At 35.5% G+C, this 17,143-nt stretch overlaps 1 protein-coding gene across 6 annotated transcripts in view; it reads left to right on the top strand.

The window, feature by feature from the left end:
* LMNTD1 (lamin tail domain containing 1) overlaps nt 1–17,143 on the top strand; it is a 472,319-nt gene that overhangs the window by 372,812 nt on the left and 82,364 nt on the right. For all 6 annotated transcript variants that reach the window (XM_074402937.1, XM_074402936.1, XM_074402935.1 and 3 more), the window contains 3 exons: nt 10,848–10,966; nt 13,946–14,178; nt 16,900–17,074. In XM_074402937.1, the coding sequence (XP_074259038.1) occupies nt 10,878–10,966; nt 13,946–14,178; nt 16,900–17,074 (497 nt within the window). In that variant the 5' untranslated portion in view covers nt 10,848–10,877. The remainder of the gene's footprint in view (nt 1–10,847; nt 10,967–13,945; nt 14,179–16,899; nt 17,075–17,143) is intronic.

Here is a 17,143-nt window from a genome sequence, read left to right as displayed (position 1 = left end):
TGATCTTTAATCTCTGATATTCTTTCTTCTGCTTGGTCAATTCAGCTATTGAAACTTGTGTATGGTTTGCAAAGTTCTTGTGTTGTGTTTTTCAGCTCCATCAAATCTTTGTCTTCTTCTCTAAGCTGTTTATTCTTGTTAGCATTTCGTCTAACCTTTTTTCAAGGTTCTCAGTTTTTTTGTTTTTTTTTTTGCATTGGGTTAGAACATGTTCTTTTAGCTCAGAGAAGTTTGTTATTACTCATCTCTGAAGCCTGTTTTTGTGAATTCATCAGACTAATTCTCCATCCAGCTTTGTTCCCTTGCTGGTGAACAGTTGTGATCTCTTGGAGGAGGAGAGACATTCTGGTTTTTGGTGTTTTCATCCTTTTTGTGCTGGTTTTTTTCCCATCTTTGTGGATTTATCTGCCTGTGGTCTTTGTAGTTGGTGACTTTCGGATGGGGTCTCTGAGTGGATGTCCCCTTTTTGTTGATGTTGACATTATTTCTTTCTGTTTTTTAGTTTTCCTTCTAACTGTCAGGTCTCTCTGCTGTGGGACTGCTGGAGGTCCACTCCAGACCCTGCTTGCCTGGGGATCACCCCCGGGGACTGCAGAACAGTAAGGGCTGCTGCTGGTTTCTTCTTCTGTTATCTTCATCCCAGTAGGGTACCCGCCTGATGTCAACCTGAGCTCTCCTTTATGAGGCGTCTCTTTAGATATATTGGTGTTAGGGAGCTGCTTGAGGATACAGTCTGTCCCTTATAGGATCTTAAGTGCTAATCTGGGAGCTCTGTTGTTCCATTCAGAGCTCCTGGGCAGGTACATTTAAGTCTGCTGCAGTGGAACTTGTAACTGCCTTTTTTCCCAGGTGCTCTGTCCTAGGAAGGTGGGGCTTTATTTATAAGTTCCTGACATGTTGCTGCCTTTTTTCAGAGATGTGCCACCCAGCCAGGAGGTAGCCTAGTCACAGTCTGCCAGCAGAGGCATTACTGAGCTGCCGTGGGCTCTGCCCAGCTGCTGTGTGAACTTCCTTGCAGTTTTGTTTACAGAGATACAGTTAGAACTGCCTCATTAGTGGCAGTCACAGTAACGGTGGACTGCCTCAGTAAAGGAGGACTACCTCAGTTATGATGGACTGCCTCATTAATGGCTGATGCCCTTCCCCCAACCGCTCTGGACCATCCTGGGTCCAGCTACACTTGCTGCGAAACTCTTAATCCAGAGCATCTCAGATTGTTGGTCTTTGTTGGGGGGTGAGTCCTGCTGAACCAGATCAACTGGCTTCCTGTTTCAGCCCCCTTTCTTTCAGTTGAATGGGCAGCTCTGTATCCCAGGCATTGCAGGGCCTGTTGAAATGGCCGCCTGGATTTGTGTGAGTTTTTGAGCAGAGACCCACAGCACAGGCTGAAACAGCCATGCTGGAAACTTGTGGTGCTTTTTGGCTCAGGAATCTCTTGGTCTGTTGGCAGTAAAAATTCATTTGGAAATGTGGTAATCTCTCACCCTCTGCATTCTTCTCATTGGGAACTGCACTCACACTCCAGAGCTGTTCCTATTCGACCATCTTGGATGTCCCCCAATTCTATCTAACCTTTGAGGTCCACCCCCATGTCACCTCTTTTACAAAGTCTTTCTAACTACAACAGCCAAAGTAATTGCTTCCCTGTGTTCTTCAAGCTCTTGAAAAAAAAAAAAAGATACTTTGATTTTTATCACATTCTGTTATGCACTATATTTATTTTTTATATTCACCGATACTATAGTTTCAACTAAATAACAAATTCCAGAAGACCAAGGAGCATGCCTGGAACATGTCTATATATTATAGAGTATCTGTTCAATTGCCTTGTAAATGATGGTGCTCAGTATTTTACAGGGAATGGTATAATATAATGGTTGAGATTGCAGCCTCTGAAGTCAGACACAACTGACTTCTTGTCCTGGTTCTGCCACTTTATAGCTGTGTGGCTTTGGGCAATTACCTGACTGCTAAAGGCATCAATTGCCTCATTTGTGAAAGGCAGACAATAATACATTGTATATTAGGCTGTCCTTGCATTGCTATAAATAAATATTGGAGACTGGGTAATTTAAAAGAGGTTGAATTGGCTTATGGTTCTACAGGTTGCACAGAAAGTACGGTACCAGAATCTGCTTCTGGTGAGGGCCTCAGGGAACTTACAATCGTGGTGGAAGGCAAAGGGAGAGCAGGCATTGCACATGGTGAGAGTGGGAGCAAGAGAGTGAGAGGGGAGGTGCCATACACTTTTAAACAACCAGATGCCATATAAACTAACTGAGAACTAACTTACCACCAAGGAGATATTGCTAAACCAATCATGAGCAATCTGACCTCATGATCCCATCATCTCCTACCAGGCTTCACCTCCAGCACTACAGATTCTACTTCAACATGAGATTTAGAGGGAACAGATATACAAACCACATCATTCTGCCCCTGGGCTCCCAAATTTCATGTCCTTCTTACATTGCAAAACACAATAATCTCTTCCCAACAGTCACCAAAACTCTTAACTAATGCCAACAGCAAATCCAAAATCCTAAGTCTCATCTGAGACTTATCTCCTTCAACCTGTGAGCCTACAAAATCAAAACAAGTTACTTACTTCCCAGATACAATGGTGGTACAGGCATTCGGTAAACATTCCCATTCCTGAAGGGAAATATTGGCCAAAAGAAAGTGCCAATAGCCCCCTGCAAGTCTGAAACCCAGCAAGGCAGTCATTAAATTTTAAAGTTCCAAAATATCTCCTTTGCCTCCATGTTCTCCATCCAGGGCACACTGTATAATGAGTGGACTCCTAAGGGCTTGGGCAGCTCTGCCTCCATGGTTTTTTAGGGTGCAGCCCCTACAGCTCCCTTCATGGGTTGGAGTTGGCACAGAGTGCAAGCTGCCATTGTTACCAAATGAACTAAATAACGCACCGGGGTCCAAGCCTGGAGAAACAAAGATATATGACCTTTCAGACAAAAAAAAATCAAAATGCTATGTTGAGGAAACTCAAAGAAATTCAAGATAACACAGAAGGAATTTAGGATTCTATCAGACAAACTTAACAAATAGATTGAAATAATTTAAAAGAATCAAGCAGAAATTCTGTAGCTGCAAAACGCAGCTGGCATACTGAACAATGCCTCAGAGTCTTCTAATAGCAGAATTGATTAATCAGAAGAAAGAATTAGTGATTTTGAAGATAGGCTATTTGAAAATACAGTGTCAGAAGACTTATAAGAAAAAAAGAATAAAAACATTGAAACAGACTTGAAAGAGCCATTCTAAGAGTTATTGGCTTAAAGAGGAGGTAGAGAAAGAGATAGGGGTAGAAACTTTATTCAAAGGGGTAATCAAAAAAAGACTTCCCAAACCCAGAGGAAGATAGCAATATGCAAGTACAAGAAGGTTATAGACCATCAAGCAGATTTAACCTAAAGAAAACTACCTCAAGGCATTTAATAATCAAACTCCCAAAGTCAAGGAAAAAGAAAGCATCCTAAAAGCAGTAAAAGAGAAGAAATAACCTACAATGGAAGTCCAGTATGTCTGGCAGCAGACTTTTCAGTGAAATCTTATAAACCAGGATAGAGTAGTATAACATATTTAAAGTGCTGAAGAAAAAAACAACAAAAAACATTTACACTAGAAGAGTATATCCAACAAAAAATATTCTTCAAAAAGGAAGGAGAAATAAAGGCTTTTTCAGACCATCAAAACTGGAGGAATTTCAACACCAGATCTGTCCTAAAAGAAATGCTAAAAGGAGCACATCAGTCAGAAAGGAAAAGGATGTTGATGAGCAAAAAGAAATCATCTGAAGATACAAAACTCACTGGTAATAGTAAATATACAGAAAAACACAGTGTACTACACTGCAACATAGGTATTTAAGCTACTGTTATGTAGAAGGACTAAAGGATAAACCAATTCAAAATAATAACTACAACAGCTTTTCAAGACAATAAAATAAGATACAAACAGAAACAAAAAAATGTGAAAAAGTTGGGAATAAAGTTAAGGCACAGAGTCTTTATTAGTTTTCATTTTGCTTGTTAGATTGTTTAGACAAAAGTATTAAGTTGTTATCAGCTTAAAATAGTAGGTTATAAGATAGTATTTGCAAGCCTCATGATTACCTCAAAACAAAAAGCAGATAGTGGACGCACACAAAAAATACAGCAAGAAACTAAATCATATCACCAGAGAAAATAATCTTCACTAAATGGAAGATAGAAAGAAAAGAAGGAAGAGAAGACCACAAAAAAACCAAGAACCACATAAAATAGCAGAAGTTAGTTCTTAGTTATAAATAATAATATTGAATGTAAATGAACTAAACTCTCCAATCAAAAGACATAGAGTGTCTGAAACACACTTCGCATATAAAAACACACATAGACTAAAAATGAAGGGATGGATGAAGATATTCCATGCCAATGGAAACCAAGAGAAGAGCAGGCAGAGCTATACTTATATCAAAATAGATTTAAGACAAAATCTATAAGAAGAGACAAAGAAGGTCACTATATAATGACAAAGGGGTCAATTCAACAAGAGATTATAACAATTTAAAATATATACACATCTAACACTGAAGCACCGAGTTATATAAAGCAAATATTATTAGAGATAAAAAGTTAGACTCTAATACAATAATAGCTGGAGACTTTACTCCATTTTCAGCATTAGACAAACCTACCAGACATAAAATCAAAAAGGAAACGTCAGACTTAACATACACTATAAACCAAAAGGATCTAATAAATATTTATAGAACATTTCACCCAATGGCTGCAGAATACACATTATTTTCCTCAGCACGTGGATCATTCTGAAGGATAGATCATATGTTAAGTCACAAAACAAATCTTAAAACATTCAAAAAAATTGAAATACTGTCTAACACCTTCTCTGATCAAAATGGTATAAAACTATAAATCAATAACAAGAAATTTTGGAAATTATACAAATACATGTGATATGGTTTGGCTCTGTGTCCCCACCCAAATCTCACCTTGAATTGTAATAATCCCCAGGTGTTGTGGGAGGGACTCAGTGGGAAGTGATTGAATCATGGAGGTGGGTTTTTCTCATGATACTCTTATGTTAGAGAATAAGTCTCATGAGAGCTGATGGTTTTATAAAGGGAGTTCCCCTGCACACGCTCTCCTGCCTACCACTATGTAAGACTACCCTTTGCTCTTCTTTCGCTTTGTGCTATGATTATGAGAAATGTGGAAAGGTGAGGCCATTAAATGCTTTTTCTTTATAAATTACCCAGTGTCAGGTATGTCTTTATTAGCAGCATGAGAACAGACTAATACAACATAGAAATTAAACAATATGCTCCTGAATGACCAGTGGGTCAATGAAGAAATTAAAAAGAAAATTGAAAAAATTTTTGAAACAAACAATGGAAACAAAATATACCAAAACCTGTGGAATATAGCAAAATCAGTACTACAAGGGAATTTTATAGCTATAAGTGCCTACATCAAAAAAGAAGAAAAATTTCAAATAACTGGTCCAATGATGCATCTTAAAGAACTAGAAAAGTAAGAGCAAACCAAACCCAAAATCAGAAGAGAAATAATAAAGATCAGAGCAGAAATAAATGAAATTGAAATGAAAACAATACAAAAGATCAATAGAACAAAAAGTTGGTGTTTTGAAAAGTTAAATAAAATTGACAGACCTTTAGCCAGAGTAAAAATAAAAGAGAAGAACCAAATAAATAAAGTCAAAGATGGAAAAGAAGACATTGCAACTGATACCTCTCTTTCTTACTCCTTTAATCCAGTGCTTGTCTCATAGGTTAAAAATTTTACATATTTTAACCAGAGTTCCTGGGGGTGTTAGTGTTTCATAAGCTAGAGAATCAATATTTGGCTGTTATGTTGAATAATGACTGCCTTTATCCTGTTTGCAGAGGGAATAAAAGCTAATGAATATAATTTCTCAATTCAAATTGTTCTCCAATAATGTTTTACAAGGCTTTGGCTCCAGACCACTTTTCTGCTAGAGATTGCCCATATATGACAGAAGAAAATAAAATTGCAAATTTATGTCAATAGGAAACCTCAAAATTAACTATTTGCTCTTGGTTCAACTATTTCTTGGGTGTTATTTTAAGACATGTGGGCCGGTGATTGTGATTTCATATGTTATACAAATAATATAAGGTAGATTAAAGTGTATAGGTGAAATATAAAATGTATTGATTTGTATTTTTTTAAATTACTACAGAGAATATAGTGTTCTGCAAATAAGAGCAAATGTTATGAATCTCTGTCCCCTGAACAAGTCTAAGCTGTCCTGACTTGACTTGGAAAAATAAGTGTTATATTCATTTAAAGAGTGAATAGAAAAAAATTGTGGACAAAAGTTACACCTAAAACACATATAATGTGTCAAATAATTAGACAGTTATTTTGAACTATTGCTCAAATTGCTATGTCTAAGGATTCAAACCAGTATTTGCATTTCATTTCTCAGCCTCAGAATTGCAGATCTAAGACCTTAGTGTTGTTTTTCAACAGGATTTTGTGTTTGGGAAGGCCCATGAAAATTACTTTGGACAAACTGTCTGAAACTTGAAACTCCTAATACATGTCCTTTAGCCTCTCTTTGAATACACCCAGTAGGACTTTAATGTAACCCTAACTTTGAGGTAAAATAATAGCACCTGTGTCTGAGGCTGTCATTTACATGCGGATCTGTGTGAAAGAAATGAATTGACTGAGTACATTTTTAGATGTGCAAAATGCTTTATAATAAGAATTTATACTGTTTTTATGTGGGTTTAAATATGAAATTGAATTTCTACAATTGTACTCCAAACTCTTTGACTCTTAGACAATGGAATATGTCATAGTGTTTAAAACTGTAATTCCGAACTGAATATTACTCAACTGCTTATTACTCATGGCTTGAGAGGGGAAGAAAATTCTCTTCATATATGTTGCCTTCATTCACGCAAGACATTTTATTTGTATTACCAATTTAATAAAATCTCGCTGTGCAAATTTTCTCCACGTGTGGAGGCAAAGAACTAAGATATATAAAGCCAGTTCTTTGTGTTCTTTAACTCCAAAAACTGTGTATATGTAATATTTTGTCTGTTTTACAAATTTAAGAATATGGAATTTTGCCACTTTTCATTTTTTTCTTAAAGTAGAAATCTCACAACATGCAACTCAGTTTTCATTACCTTATTTTGACCCATGTCTACTCTTAGGGGAGCTTCAATTCCCCAACAGAATTCTGGTATTTCCCAATGTGAGGTAAAGCCAAAGAGAATTGACAGAGGGCCAAAAAGACAAGGAGAGTGTGATTTGAGACCAGAACAGAAAGAGCAGGATAAAGCTGTTTCAGGAATGGACAAGTGTTCAGGCAAATACCACAGAAAAAAGAAGATAAACAGCAAGTATGGTGAGGAGCTCTCTCTAATAGATGGACGAGACTAAATCCTGGCTCTGCCATTTACTGGCTATATAACCCTGAAAGAGCAATTTCATCTCTCGGAACTTCCACTTCTTCATTTGAAAAACGAGGAAATTCCCGTCTTTTAGAGCTGTGGTGAAAGATCTGGGTAAAGATTATTGCACTGGCTGGGCACAATGGCTCAGGCCTGAATCCCAACACTTTAGGAAGCTGAGGCAGGATGATCACTTGAGGTCAGGAGTTCAAGACAAGTCTGGCCAACATGGCAAAACCCCATCTTTATTAAATATACAAAAATTAGCCAGGCATCATGGTGCATGCCTGTAATCTCAGCTACTTGGGAGGCTGAGGCAGTAGAATCACTTGAACCTGGGAGGTAGAGGTTGCAGTGAGCCAAGATTGTGCCATTGCACTCCAGCCTGGATGACAGAGCGACATTCCATCTCAAAAAAAAAAAAAAGATTATTTCCCTTCATGCAGTGTTTCTGCTTCTTCCTTTCAGTTCTTGCCGACCCTTTCCTTCCTGAGCAGAAACAGCCATATTGATGTCTGTGCATACCAAACTGAGCCTTCTATTTTAATCTTTTTGCTATGGGGAAATTCCGATATTTACAGCAAAAAATAATCATATAACTATGAATCTTCATGTAACTATTTTTCAGCTTCAATAATTACAAGTCATGGCCCAACTTTTTCATCTACATTCTCATCTGCTTCCTACCCTCTGTATTAATTAGAAACAGAGGACGTCATATCATTTTATCTATAAATGTTTTAGTAGGTAGTATCACTAAAAGATAAGAACGTTTTTCAAAAAACATAATCATGATACCACATCACACCTAAAATATTTATCAGTTATTTCTTAATATCATTAAATACCGTGTGCTTAAGTTTCTAATGTCATAAATTTTACAGTTTGCTTGAATTAGGATATGTTATATCCACAAATTACAAAAAGTGTCTTTTAAATCTCTTAATTGATTAGCTAACATGCTCTTTTGTTCTCCGTATTACATGTAAAGTAGAGGATTCATTAGATTCAGGTTGATTTTTTTTGCTGTTAATGGTATTATGGCTACTCTCACTCTCTGTCCAATAAGTTATGTCAACCACATGAATACTACCAAGAGGTTTAGTTATTGATGATGTAATTTTTTCCAAACTAATAAACAATTCTTGGAAATATCTGAACAAATCAATATACAATCTTTCCTCAATTTAAACAATAAATAGTTACATCCTGAAGACTCAGGTATATATTAAAACGGCAAAAATATTTTGTATTTATATGAACTATAGAGCTATGCTTTAAGCTCAGATAATGCTAATGTTTTTATTTTATTTTATTTTATTTTATTTTTGGTGATAGAGTCTGACTCTGTCACCCAGGCTGGAGTGCAGTGGTATGATCTCAGCTTACTGCAATTCTACCTCCCTGGAGGTGATTCTCCTGCCTCAGCCTCCAGGGTAGCTGGGATTACAGGCACCTGCCACCATACCCGGCTAATTTTTGTATTTTTTTTTAGTAGAAATGGGATTTCACTGTGTTGGCCAAGCCAGTCTTGAGCTCCTGACCTCAAGTGATTCACTTCTTTTGGCCCACCAAAGTGCTGGGATCACAGGCAGGAGCCACTGCACCCAGCCAGATAATTGTAATCTATTTTTCACCTGCACGAATATATAGAAAGGTGTATGTTACATGGGAACATTATTTACTAAGTAGGATTATCTGCCACGTTGTGGAAAGTCTAGCATCTCTGAGTCCTGTCTACCATTGCCACTAATACCCGACCCAAATCTTTATGACAACTACCAACATCCTCTTATGTTTACAAAATGTTCTCTATGGTTCACTTTGTCCCCTGTTGAAAACCACTAAATTAGTTTAAGCAAAAATAAAACACGAAATTGGTTTTCATTGTATGTATGCAGTAATTTTAGAAAAGGAAATAAGAAAAATATCTTGCATTGGGAATGAATATTGAAACACTCCCAAATTTAAAGCCTTCACGTTTTTCTCAGCTGACAGAATTTTATTTCTTCAAAATACGTTGGAAAATATGAGCAGGATCTCTGATAAAACCAATGAGATCATAATGACTTCATGCTAATATATGCAGTTCAAGTAGAGAAATTTTTAACAGCTAGGAAACCATCCAGACTGGTTGGGAGACTGGGAGAGTGACAAGAAATGACAAGACCATTTTTAATTCTTTGCTAAGGATAGATAAAAATTTATAAACCTTCTGATGCTATATTTAAATAATTGGTCCATAATGTTCATAAGGAATTGTGCTACATCTCTGAGATGAAGGAAATACAGTCAACTGTTTACTTTCCTTTAACTTACCTTATTATATGATATACATCTTGCCTTTTTCTTTTGGCTTTTTCAAACAGTTCCTTTATTGTCTCTAAAAATTATATTTAAATCTGTGTTTGAAGATATTTTAGTGTTATTTTTGAAAGTAGATATTGTTTATTCATGGTACCTAGCCAGTTTTTAATAAATAGTATAATCTTATCAAATATTTTTAATAAACTCACTCATCCAGTAATCACCATTTATATATCTAACTGTACAGAATCATGGACTTTCATATTTGCTAATTTTATTGTCATAGTATCATGAAATATTAAGTGCAGGTGTTTTACACAGAGCAGAAACTGAATTAAGCGGTTTCTTCTAAATCACACTGCTGGCATAACTAGGAGAAGAATTTACGTGTTCTGGCTTTGATTTTACTATTTCTACCCATAGACTTTTTGCATTGAAGTTTTGTGGGTTCTATTCTTGCTGTCCAGCTGTTTCCATGTGTTCAACGTATTTGTGGAGAAAGAGAAAGAAAAAAAAAGAGTTGTGATTAATTTCTCCGGTATTTATATCCTGGGCCTGACTCTTAAACAAAACAAGATATCAAAAATTGTGGTGGCAAAGTCTGGTGGAAGATAAGGCTCTCCTAAGAGCAAGTTACATTGTTTAATGTCTGCAAACTGCAAAAAAGGTGCAGCATCAACATAGTAATTGTTCAGAAACTGGAACTTGGTTACTATGGAGACATTACCTCATAGTTCTAAGAGGCAGTGTTGGCCAGATGCAAAAATTGTAGTCATAAAGTTCTCTTTGCCAAGTCACTGCCCTGTCTCTCCAAATGCTTCCAGTGAATGCTAAATACCTTCACCATAGTTTGTCTGATACTCTTAGTCAAGATCAGGATTGGCTATGTTAGTACTTACACATTCACATGAGAATTCTGGTTCTGGTACCAGTTTTGTAAAGAAATTAGTAAACCTGGCTGATGCTTGAAGGTAGTTGGATTAACAGGTGAGGTCACTTTCAAAAGAAAAATCTGCCTTGAACCTCAGTGGTATTCACTGTCTGATGTCATGATCTGCTTTCCTAGGAAAGAAAAGAGACTTCTTTTCTAGCCAAGATGAAAGATAAACAAGACATTCAGGAAGCTCCAGAGGCAACGCAGAATAAAGTCGACAAGCAGGAAGATAAGATGGAGAAACAAGAACAGTGAGTATTCATAGATGAGATGAGAGCAGAGCTGAGTTATAGAGAAGGAATGATGGTATGCTTGACCTCTTTTGTTTTAATACTCTTATAAAGCAGTTAGAACTAGAATAGATCCCACAAATTTTCTAGAAATAATGAACTGTAGCATACAATTACTTCCACAACTACTGTTTTATAAGGTTCTAGTCCTTGAGAAGTATAAAAACCCACCTGGACAGATCTCTATCATAAAAGACCTAGCTGAGATTCCAAAGTTCCCATTTAATATGTTAAGGCAATTTACAGAAATAGTTCCTTTCTAGAAGTATTTTACAGACCTGGGGACAAAAGGAAATTACGAGAATGTTGGTTTTGTAAATGTCTGTGAGAATGTTATATAAAATTATAATCCCTATTGTAACATTTAATATAAATCATCAACTAAACCATTACCATTGGTTTTCCAATGTTTTCTTTAAAATTGACTTATTATTGAGTATACAGAATTTAAAACTATTGTTAATTTGGACCTAGAAGTCCTATGTTTATTGTTCAATCCAAGTCCATTTTTAAATATTTGTTCTAAGGGGTCCTCTGAGAAATGATCATTGTCAATATTATCAATGCAGCATCTCCTGAAGTAACATTGAAATGCTAGAACTGAGCCTTTGTAACTGCCCCTCATTTAATGTTAACCAATTACAAAGAAACTGAAATACCAAAAATGGCTTTAAAAATTACTTTTGCTTAAGGGAAAGTTAACTAAGCACTGAGAAAAATCACTCATCTTCCAAAAGGAGTCTAATAGGTTGACAAGTGGAAGGTTCAGATGATGGGCTGTATCACATGAGTTTGTTCCTGAAGTGTCTCAGCTCTTCCAGAGACATGTGCAGCCATTAGAAATTTCTTATTCGACCAGGCACAGTGGCTCATGCCTGTAATTCTAGCAGTTTGGGAGGCCAAGGCAAAAGAATCACTTGGTGCCAGGACTTAGAGACCAGCCCGGGCAACTTAGCAACATCACATGTCTACAAATTTTTTTCAAAATTAGCAGGCATGGCACCATGTATCTATAGTCTCAGCTACTTGGGAGGCTGAGGCAAGAGGATCACTTGAACCCAGGAGTTGGTGGTTGCAGTCAGCCTGGATAACAAAGCAAGACCATCTCACAAAAAAGAAAAGAAAAGAAATTTCTTATTCACCTACCAAAATAAGAACACCCTATATCTACAGGACAGGTTTCTCTGATTGCAAAGATTTTGTTAAGGCTTACTGGGAATCTTTTGTGGAATTAAATTTATTTTAAAGTTCTATTGTTTACTAGAGGAAAAAATTGAGAGCTTATAAGATGAACATGCCAAAAAGAATAGCCAGTCAGTTATGAAACCCAGATATGAGGAATGTTGAAAGAGAAAAGCACTTCTCTACTGTTACAGTCAGTGTCAGGGGGAAGTCCTGTCATATAATCCTGCCTCATGTTGAACAAAGAAGAGATATCTGTAATCTGGCAATTTACCTCTAAAGTCTCCTTCCCACTACTTCTACGGTCATACTCAATAGCGTATTTTTATGGGTTAGAGCTTTTCTGGGAAATGTGAATGCTTGGAGTGTCAGCAGGATGTTAAGTGTACATGCTTCTTAAGCACTGGTCCAGTAGTCATGACATTTTCAAAGCCAATGCCATTTAATTATTTTAAAAATTTGCCTGAGACATCTGTGTCTTCTGAGAGGCACATGTAGAGCAGTCTAGTTTTGAATACAAAACTCCAGGTATAATATTTCTGATAAAGGAAATTTCAAATTGTAGAACAAAATGATGTGAATATCTCTTGGTAAACAAAGAGATATTGAGGGTGACAGCAGCAAGTAGGAAACTCTAGGCCCTCATTCTCTTATAAGAACCTAAAAGAAACTAGCTAAGATAACTTTATAAGAGCTCTGGGAAATAGATCAAAGCAGAGATCATTCATGGAGGCAAAATAATTAGTTCCTGACTTACAGTGGATAGATATGTGAACCCCATAAAGGAGATGGTTGAACTGGCCATTTGTCCCGTTTTTCAAAGAAATAAAGGGTTTGGACTCAAGGATTTTGTTCACAATTTAATTTAAGCATTGAACACACGTGCACACATGCACACATGTACCTACCAAAATTACTTTGAGATCACCGGGGAGAGCCTCAATGTGACTCATAAAATGAAATGTCCTAAGTCTTTTCATGATTCATGTCATGAAAGTGTTGTTTAACTTGTAAAATACTACTACTGTAGCTTATGGACCTTGTTCAAATGATTGTGCACTAGTTAACAAATGCTTTCATAGTTATAAAAAAGAAAGGAAAATCTTTGTTCATAGTAAGAGTCACTTATAAAAGTAGTATATGAAAATGATCTTCTCCCTCTTTTCTGTCATTCCCACCAATACACATACATACACAAACATGCAGAGTTTATTTGAAGGTAGACATTAACTAAACAATCTTAATTAAATAGAAAAGTGGGTTAAGCAGCAACAGGAATTAAAGGAAAAGGGTATATAGGAAACAAGGCTATATTAAACCAGAGTTATAATCATGATTTTATGATAATGGAAAGGGGAAATATGTTAAGTGATCAAAGTGGAGGTATAAATGGCTTATAAAGTCCCAACTTAGAGTAAAACACACATTTAAAAGCCTGGAAGGAGATAGTAAAATGTCTTGGTTGTGGCATTGTAGTGATTATTATTATCTTTTTTCTAGTTACACGTTTTCAGAACCATCTATAATAGGAATTTATTAATTTTCAAATATTTCAAAAGCATATAATAAATTGATAATAAAGTGTTTTATTTCAGTTGTTAACACTAGAAATACAAGATGTTATTGTGCTTGTGTTGGATGCACACTACCTTTGAAAAGCAGAATTCTGGGTAATAATGATAGCCCATGCTTCTTTTATTCACAACCACTTTGACTTTCCAATTTATTTATTTTATTTATTATAATTTTTATGCACAGAAGAGAAGACAAACTTGGAGATCCCGCAGTACATTCTTCAGTACATTTTCAAAAACGAAAGATAACGGGTTCAGTTGCCACAACACTGTCATTGTCATCTCCATTATCCAGCGGAGTAACTCTTGGCTACTATCTTTCTAGTCCTCGGATTAGTGGATTAACTATATCAACAACTGGACAATTTACTTCTAAAGCTACTAGAGGTAATGGTTCCCAAGAGGAAAACAGCTTGGGTAAGCAAAATACAGACCTCATATTTTTAGAGTACTTTTAAAGCATATATGTCAATAGATTGTTTATGTGACTCTTAGCCAGAATGATGTTTTATTATTAGCACCCCAAAATGCTAATTTCTTAGCAGCTTATGAAAAGTAACTTAACTATGGTCATCACTGATCCTAGAACTGGAGTCTTAAATTCAGGCCACATACATGTATCCTTATAATTAAGATATCTTGAGTTATCATGATGGTTCATGAGTTGACTAACATGCATCAGAATTGCTAGAGAATTAAAAATTCCAATTTATAGCATTAACTGTCCTTCCTCTGAACACTACCAGAAGGATTAAACCACATCTTGTATATTTTGTGCCTTTAGTTGATATATGGCTTAAGTAAGGAATAGAAAGACAGATGAGAGAAAGAAAAAATATAAAGTAGGTATAAAATAATGTAGATAAAATGGGAAAACAGTAAGGAGAACTTGAAAAAAAGGGAAATGAAAACAGTACTAAAATAACAAAAAGTAAAGTTTTGACTATTGTCAACAATGTACTCAGCAATACCCACGCTCCAGGGTGTTTGTTTCTCCCCATGTTTAGGGAACTTTGAGGGTATGTTTTCATGGTTTACTGAAAACACTGTCATCCTTTGAAACACAGGACATACTGTTTTTCTATAGTGTCAGGCTTTAGGTAGAGCACTTAACATTTCTGCATCTCATTTACCCGACAACTGCAAAATAGGGATTAAAATAGAAATGTCACAGGGCTATCCTAAGAATTAAATATTTATGAAAATTACCTAGCACATAATAAGTACTCAATAAACATTAGTTGTGCATCTGAATGTACCTGTAATCACCTTCTTTTAAAATAGACTAGATTTGGGGTCTGTGTTTCAATTGCCAGTCAACTAAGTTTCAAAACTAATAGTGCAAATAGTCCAGTGACTATCTGATACCTCCCTTATCCTCTACCATTATGTGCCCATCTGTAACCTGGCTGCCCTTCATCTATATTTCATTTTTTTAATATATTTCATTTTGTTTCTGATATTTAAAAATAATTTTGACATGGGTTAAATAGTGTTTAGTTCTCCTGCCATTATGGTCATATTCCCTATGTTTCATTTTTTGTATGAAGAGTATAAAATTTCCCAAGAAGAACTCCTAAGTTTACACTGACCTTTAAGATGACCAAAACCCATATACTGAAAACACAAATACAAATTTTAGACCTGGGAAGAAAAGATTTTCTATCATTTGTCATTATATCATCATGGCATATGTTCTATATTTGGGTTAAACTTTTGCTTCTTGTAATGGGGCAAAAAAAAATGAAATATAGTGGCTTCCCCTTACAAGATGGGAGCTGAATTGGGATGTAGTCTTTTTCTTCCATTACTGTAGATTCTGCTTCTGTAGATAGATGCCTAGTTTCACTGAGATTTGTTGCACTTGGTTCATTGTCATCTTTTGTTCTAGACAAAATAACAACAGGGACCGAAATTAATGTGTCTTCTTTTCTTTTGGAATACCAAGACTTTTCTCTCTCAAGATGAGCTGTTAGGAAATATGCCATATATTATCCTTCCCCAAAGGAATCTAAGGATTAAGGAAGTACTCAACTGAGAATGAACTAATTTAATTCCAACAAAATATTTAGAGGAATCTTCTTTAAATATGATGATTTTATTCCTTTATATTTTTCACCTTGTTTTGGTTTTGCTGCAGATGTAAGATTCAAACTCTAGATTGTCTTAATCCTTTGAGGATCTTGGACAAAGAGTCACATTAACCAAAACTCTTATACTGTAATAATAGCTTTCATTTATTATCAGATAAATGTTAAACATTATCTAGACACTTATCTGCATGATCTCCAACTCTCTTATCTTTTTACATAAGGTAGTGGTATCTTTATTTTATGTTCAGGAAAATGGAAACTTGGAAAATTTATATCACTTGGCTTAGTAAATGGCAGCACTGAAATAAAATTGCAAGTCTGTCTAAATGCAAGACACATTGTTCTTTCCACTTCGTCATGATGCATCTTTGCAGTGTAGTAACTCTTTCTTTGCAAACATATTGTTAGATTTGTCCAGAATGGCTCTTTCTGTTCAAAATTATGAAACCTATTTTGTATTTGAATCAAAGTAGTGAAGATTTAAAAGAGCAAACTTCTAATAGGATACTACAATCTGATTCCACATCACTTTATCTTTCTAATAAAGATCCTTAATTAAATAGAAGTTTAACTATTTACCTAGCAAAAGTATTAACCATTGTAGGAAAGGATTCATATGGGGCTTTAATTTATGGGTAGCCATTTGGGGAATTTAGCAAACATAAAGTAGAATATGGCTATATTTATACATAACATATCCAAATTTGATAAACTCAAATGTTTTCCCTATTCCCAAATTGATGATGCTTCTAGCACAACTAAATAATCAGTTAAATAGTTATTATGCTAATGATAGAATTTATTATTTAAGATAACTGAAATAATCTCTAGGAATTGAAGATGCCACTGTAACTATTCACTTACTGATTATTTTAAAGACTTCTGTTTAAAGCTTCTAACTATTCTCATTAAGTTTGATAGTGATATTAAAATGTAAAAATATAATTTTGTAGAAGCAGAGAATAAAGATAATGACTTTGGATTCTTTTAATGTCATTTTACTTACTTCTCTCCTGGCTGCTTCCTTCTTTGGTTTGCTTGAAAGATCCCTTCATAGTTCCAAAGAAACATGATGAATCACCCATAATTGGGGATGGAGAAGATTATTTTCTTTCTTTGTTTGGTGATTCAAAAAACCGTATAGCACACTCAAGCTACACTGAGAAAACTTCCAAATACTTTTCTACGATTCTTGAAGAAGTTGGCCAATGTACCTCCAGGTATGTATTTTATTTGAACTACTTAGTATCTTCTGTTGGGGTAGGACCAATAAATCAGTAGAAAATAAA

This window comes from Saimiri boliviensis, chromosome 7, assembly GCF_048565385.1.
Source record: "Saimiri boliviensis isolate mSaiBol1 chromosome 7, mSaiBol1.pri, whole genome shotgun sequence".
Classification (NCBI taxonomy): Eukaryota; Metazoa; Chordata; class Mammalia; order Primates; family Cebidae; genus Saimiri; species Saimiri boliviensis.
The sequence above is the reverse complement of the archived record's forward strand: the minus strand, read 5'-3'. Positions and strand labels throughout refer to the sequence as shown.